We start from the raw sequence: 5,535 nt of genomic DNA, 5'->3' as shown, positions 1-5,535 counted from the left end.
TCTTCCAAAAGAGGACGATATCCGCTTCGTCATGCCTAGAGCTGATCCGTGCTGGTCGCTGAGGGAATACAACAGTATGATAAGGGCGTAACATTTCCGTCACACGCTTGAGGTATTCGGCCAATCACAACGCACTGGATAGCTGGCCAATCACAGCACACCTCGCTTTTTCAGACCGATGAGCTTTGTAAAAATCGACGCGTTTCAAAAAGGCGGGGCATAGAGGAGAAACAATAATGTACAGTATGTGGAAAATAATGTGTTTTTTTAACTTTAAACCTCATAAACACATTTCATTACACCAAATACACAAAATAATGTTCTTTTTAGCAGCATCATATGACCCCTTTAAATTTGGGTACAGACCAGAATTGCGATACAGCTTAATGTGACGATTAAACTTCAGAAGGCTATGATTTTATTAAATAAACAGGAGCTCTGCACATTTCGCTGCTTTGTGTTCTGCTGTTACTGGGGAAACAGTTCCGAAAGTTCCTCCTGCTGGCAGAGAATGAATGTGCATTTTCAATAAGGCTGTTGTGCAATACCGGAGGCTGCAGTTTCAGGACCGCATTTCTAGGACCCTATAGTTTTTTTTTTTTATTATTTTATTTTATTTATTTATTTTTTGTATGAATGTATGTATTAGCGGCTCATACTATTTTATAGCTCTTGCTATTCAATTCTGTATATTATTATTTTTTAAGGAATTATGTAGTTGTTTAATTGTATACACTTAATTATTGTCCTAACCAACTCCTAAGCCTAAACCCACTTAAAGTGCAGTAAACGGTAAAACAATTGCGGTACAAATTAGTGTGATTATTAGTACTTTAATAAATGTAAAATAATTTGAATACAAATACTAATTTACAACATCCAGCAGCACAATTAACTGTTTTGCACAGCTAAATAGGCTGTGGAGATTGGTGACACCCCCTCGAACACTCAAGTTCACTCTAGCGCTTACATTAAAAATAAGATGGAAAGATAAAAAATGTATAGTTTCCTTGAATCTAGTCTTCTTTGCATCTGTTTGATTGATGTTTAAATCAGGTCTCCTCTGTTGGAATAGAATTGGCTAGATGGCGCTGTCCCAAAAAAATAGGGTCCTAGAAATGCGGTCCTAGAACAGCCTCCGGTATTGCAGGAACATTGGGTTGTTTTTGTTCAGACCAATGCGAAAATCGACCCATGTTTTTACCCTGCAAACACGCAGAGCTGTAAATGTGAACTGGTGGATCGAAAAGAAGATAATTCATCTTCTTAAAAATCTAAACAGTAAAATGTGTTTGTATGTTATTTAATTAATATAATAATTTAATGATAATAATTGTTTAAATAAATATAATAATTCATACTTTTGACTCATCCATTTTCTTAAAAATTGTTTAAAGGCTGAAATGTGAAGTGTATCATTTTATAAAACGTTGTTGTTTTTGTGAAAACTTGTATCTGAACTGTAAATCATGCTTTTTACAGTCATTGTACAGTTTAATAGTTTTCCATAGACAATGCCCCACCCCACTCATATGGTATTAATTGTATTTATGCAGGTCTTAAAAAAGGTCTTAAAAAGTCTTAAATTTGAGCTTAAAAATCCTGCAGCAACCCTGCTTTTAGTTTTTTTGCTGTGTGAACCTTTAGTATTTCACCATATGATATCACACACATGCACTTCTTGCAAATCTAACAAAGTATTATGGCTTTATTTGCAGAATTCTCAAATAGGTTTGTTTACATTACTTGTGCACTGCTCATACTCCTGACCGCTGATGTCAGGTGTCTTTCCTCTGCTATTAGGAAGGTGTTTTGATTAGTTAAGTACTGATTTCTTGTTCTCTGATTCACTCCCTGCTTTTCTTCTCTCACAGGTGGCGTGTGGAACCAAAGACAGCCCAGTGCTGGATTCCCGAAGGACAGCTAGAGATCAAAGACCCTTGCCTTGAGGTGAAAGAGGGTGCATGGATCGCTCAAGGACAAAGACTTCTGCCTACCTCTGGTTGGGCTTGGTCTCCGTGGCAGCAACCTTCTTCTGCGCAGAGGCGGGTGTCACGCCGAGCCCGTCCCTCTCGAATAACATCACATGCATCAGGGAGACAGATCGATGCCAGCCTGGCATCATCTTACCCATTTGGTACCCCGAGGACCCTTCCATGGGTGACAAGATCGCCAGGGTCATTGTGTACTTTGTGGCAATGATCTACATGTTCCTGGGGGTATCGATTATTGCAGATCGCTTCATGGCCGCCATTGAAGTCATCACCTCCCAGGAAAAGGAAATAATCATCAAGCGTCCAAATGGTGAGACTACAACAACGACAATCCGAGTGTGGAACGAGACCGTGTCCAACCTCACACTCATGGCGTTGGGCTCTTCTACCCCTGAGATCCTTCTCTCTGTTATCGAGATTTGCGGGCACGAGTTCCACGCTGGCGAACTTGGCCCGTCCACCATCGTAGGCAGCGCCGCCTTCAACATGTTTGTGATCATCGGCCTGTGCGTGTCGGTGATACCGGAAGGGGAGGTCAGGAAGGTAAAACACCTTCGTGTGTTTTTCGTGACAACGGCGTGGAGCATATTTGCCTACATCTGGCTCTACATGATCCTGGCTGTGTTCTCGCCCAACGTAGTCCAAGTATGGGAAGGGCTTCTCACCTTGGCGTTCTTCCCCATCTGTGTCATTCTAGCTTGGATGGCTGACCGTCGCCTGCTCTTCTACAAGTTTATGCACAAGAAATATCGCACAGACAAGCACCGAGGCGTCATTATTGAGACGGAGGGTGACCGTTCAAAAGGTATCGAAATGGATGGAAAGATGATGAATTCTCATTTTGTTGATGGCGGAGCTGCTAGTAATTTGATGGGCCTGATTGAGGGCAAGGAGGTGGACGATTCTCGCAGAGATATGATCTGTATCCTGAAGGACCTGAAGCAGAAACACCCGGAGAAGGAGCTTGACCAGCTGGTGGAGATGGCCAACTATTATGCACTTTCACACCAACAGAAAAGCAGAGCGTTTTATCGTATCCAGGCCACGAGGATGATGACCGGCGCCGGGAACATCCTCAAGAAGCATGTGGCCGAGCAGGCCAAACGCAGCACTAGTGTTCAAGAAGTAAACGCAGAAGAACCTGAGGAGTTTGTGTCCCACATTATGTTCGAGCCTGCCATTTACCAGTGTCTGGAGAACTGTGGAGCCGTTCTGCTTACAATAGTGCGTAAAGGTGGCGACATCGCAAAGACAATCTATGTGGATTATAAAACGGAAGATGGCTCGGCGAACGCCGGTGCGGACTATGAGTTCACCGAGGGCATGGTGGTGTTCAAACCTGGTGAGGTCGTCAAGGAGATCACTGTTGGCATCATCGATGACGACATCTTTGAAGAGGACGAGCATTTCTTTGTGCGGCTCAGTAACGTCCGTGTTCTGGAGACTGAGGATGAGGTGTTGTCGCCCAGTAGCCTGCCGTACCCAAAGGCCTTGATAGTATTCCCTGCTGTTGCCACGGTTACCATCCTAGACGATGACCATGCAGGCATCTTCACTTTTGAAAGCGAGTCCATGCACGTGAGTGAGAGTGTGGGCATCATGGAAGTGAAAGTGCTGCGGACGTCAGGAGCGAGAGGGACGGTCATCATTCCGTTCCGCACAGTGGAGGGACTCGCTAAGGGCGGTGGAGAGGACTTCGAGGACGCGTATGGAGAGCTAGAGTTCAAAAACGACGAGACCTGGTAAATATGCTTTATTTAATTCACATTTATTCCCTTTTTACAAGTCCAGAGAGAAAAGAAGGTGAGATTTATGAAGCTTAAAATATACAGTGGCCCCAAAAAGTATTTGGAGGTTTTTGGATACATTTTGAAATGTCATTGCATTAGATGTCATTGCAAATGTCAAACCAAGTGTCACCTGCAAACAGATGATGCTAAAGCTAACCAACTTCACCTTTCTGAGCCAATTTGCCATTACTTTAGCACCAGCTGGTGTCAAGGTAATGGATGTATGAAGTCACACAGGTGTCCTTGCAGAGAAACCACAGGTGTAGTTAATCACATGGACAAGTTTTCCCAACATTTGACAACCAGAATTCTAAGTACTAAATAACTTCTAAATCCAAATACATTTTAGTCTTAATTTCAAACAATACATCTATTGTTTTATTAATGAATACCTTTTAAAAAGACTTTTTTTGTGAAATGCTTTGCATAATAAGTGTATTTACACTATACTTCTTATTTTTGGATTTCTAAGTGCAATTTGAGTGTCCAAATAGTTTTTGGGGCCACTGTAAGGATGCATGCATGTAGTTGAGGAGTTGGGGTTTTAAGTTTAAGATTCGTGGATGTTTAGTTTGTCAGATTTGCTCATGTATTTGGTCATGTGATGCTGTGTTATAATGGCTGTAATAGAAGGGCACATGTGCCGGAAGTTGCAAAGACTTATTTCCTGCTGTTTCTATTCTGTCTTTTTTCGAAATCGTTTGTGGCTTCCAGTATGAGTGGTATGCAATTTAATCACTTTTACATACATACGTTTTCTGTATTTAAGCACACACAGCCACTCCATAGAGGTGTAGGGAGGGGGTCTGAGATTTCTCTCAGGAATGTTGGTATTTAATTAAATTCAGTTCATTCATGTGAGATTTGGAAAGAGATCCAGTAATTCAGTAACACACAGGCTGCTCGTCCAGATATGCTGCTGGGTATTAATAGTACAGTAAGAATATTCACAGCATATTCCACATGACACTCCAACCCACCCACGGTCTATATGTAAGAGTATGTGAGTAGCTGACACATAATGTTTCCATGGACTTTTTGTTTAATTAACATCAAGATTTTTGGTTAGACTTTATATTAATATTTAAGGGAGTATGTATATCTTAGTTTTTGTGTGGTCATGAAGTGTTTCAGCAATTTTAATTCCGTTTTTTCCCTTCTTAAGTGGTCCTGTGGTGAGACCAATGAATTTTTAAACTCCAGATATTGCAAGTAGTCTCTGAATTAAAATGAAATATAAAAAATGCAAGCATCATAATGAATAAAATAGTTTTAAATGGAGTATAGTGTCACATTGCAGAACTTGTCAGTTTTCCAGAAGTATTTTGTGTCAACCCTTGTGCTGTATGCATTAACTAAAAGTATTACAGTGTTTTAAAACTTAAAGATTTAAAAAAGTTATTTTTTTCTATTTTTTTATTCATTATTATGCATGCAGTATGTTTCATTTATTTATTTATGTGATGAAGGTATCATGACAACCCTAGTACACGAATAGCAGGCACCATTCCTCAGTTACGGTCGAGCCGATGGACTGCTTGCAGAGAGAAAGTTGAGTAAAGGCATAACCAAGCACCTGCCGTTGCCACAAGCAGGGTTTAAATCACTGGCACCCTAACCAGTACGCTAACCAACTAGATTATATGGAGTTATCCAGCCTTCTGTTCTGCTTTAAGAAAGGTCAGCTGTCAGCACATGGTAGATATACACAATTTCTCTCTCTCTCTCTCTCTCTCTCGCTCTCTCTCTCG

The 5,535-nt window shown here is 41.2% G+C and overlaps 1 protein-coding gene across 1 annotated transcript in view; it reads left to right on the top strand.

Moving 5' to 3' along the window:
- Positions 1-5,535, top strand: part of LOC107683786 (sodium/calcium exchanger 3-like) — a 39,269-nt gene that overhangs the window by 12,876 nt on the left and 20,858 nt on the right. Inside the window, exon 2 of the mRNA XM_016479833.1 lies at positions 1,875-3,736. Within this exon, the coding sequence (XP_016335319.1) occupies positions 1,965-3,736 (1,772 nt within the window). The 5' untranslated portion in view covers positions 1,875-1,964. The remainder of the gene's footprint in view (positions 1-1,874; positions 3,737-5,535) is intronic.

The sequence above is a fragment of the Sinocyclocheilus anshuiensis genome, unplaced genomic scaffold, assembly GCF_001515605.1.
Source record: "Sinocyclocheilus anshuiensis isolate Anshui unplaced genomic scaffold, SAMN03320099.WGS_v1.1 scaffold413, whole genome shotgun sequence".
NCBI classification, from domain to species: domain Eukaryota; kingdom Metazoa; phylum Chordata; class Actinopteri; order Cypriniformes; family Cyprinidae; genus Sinocyclocheilus; species Sinocyclocheilus anshuiensis.
This window is presented reverse-complemented; position numbering and strand designations above follow the sequence as displayed.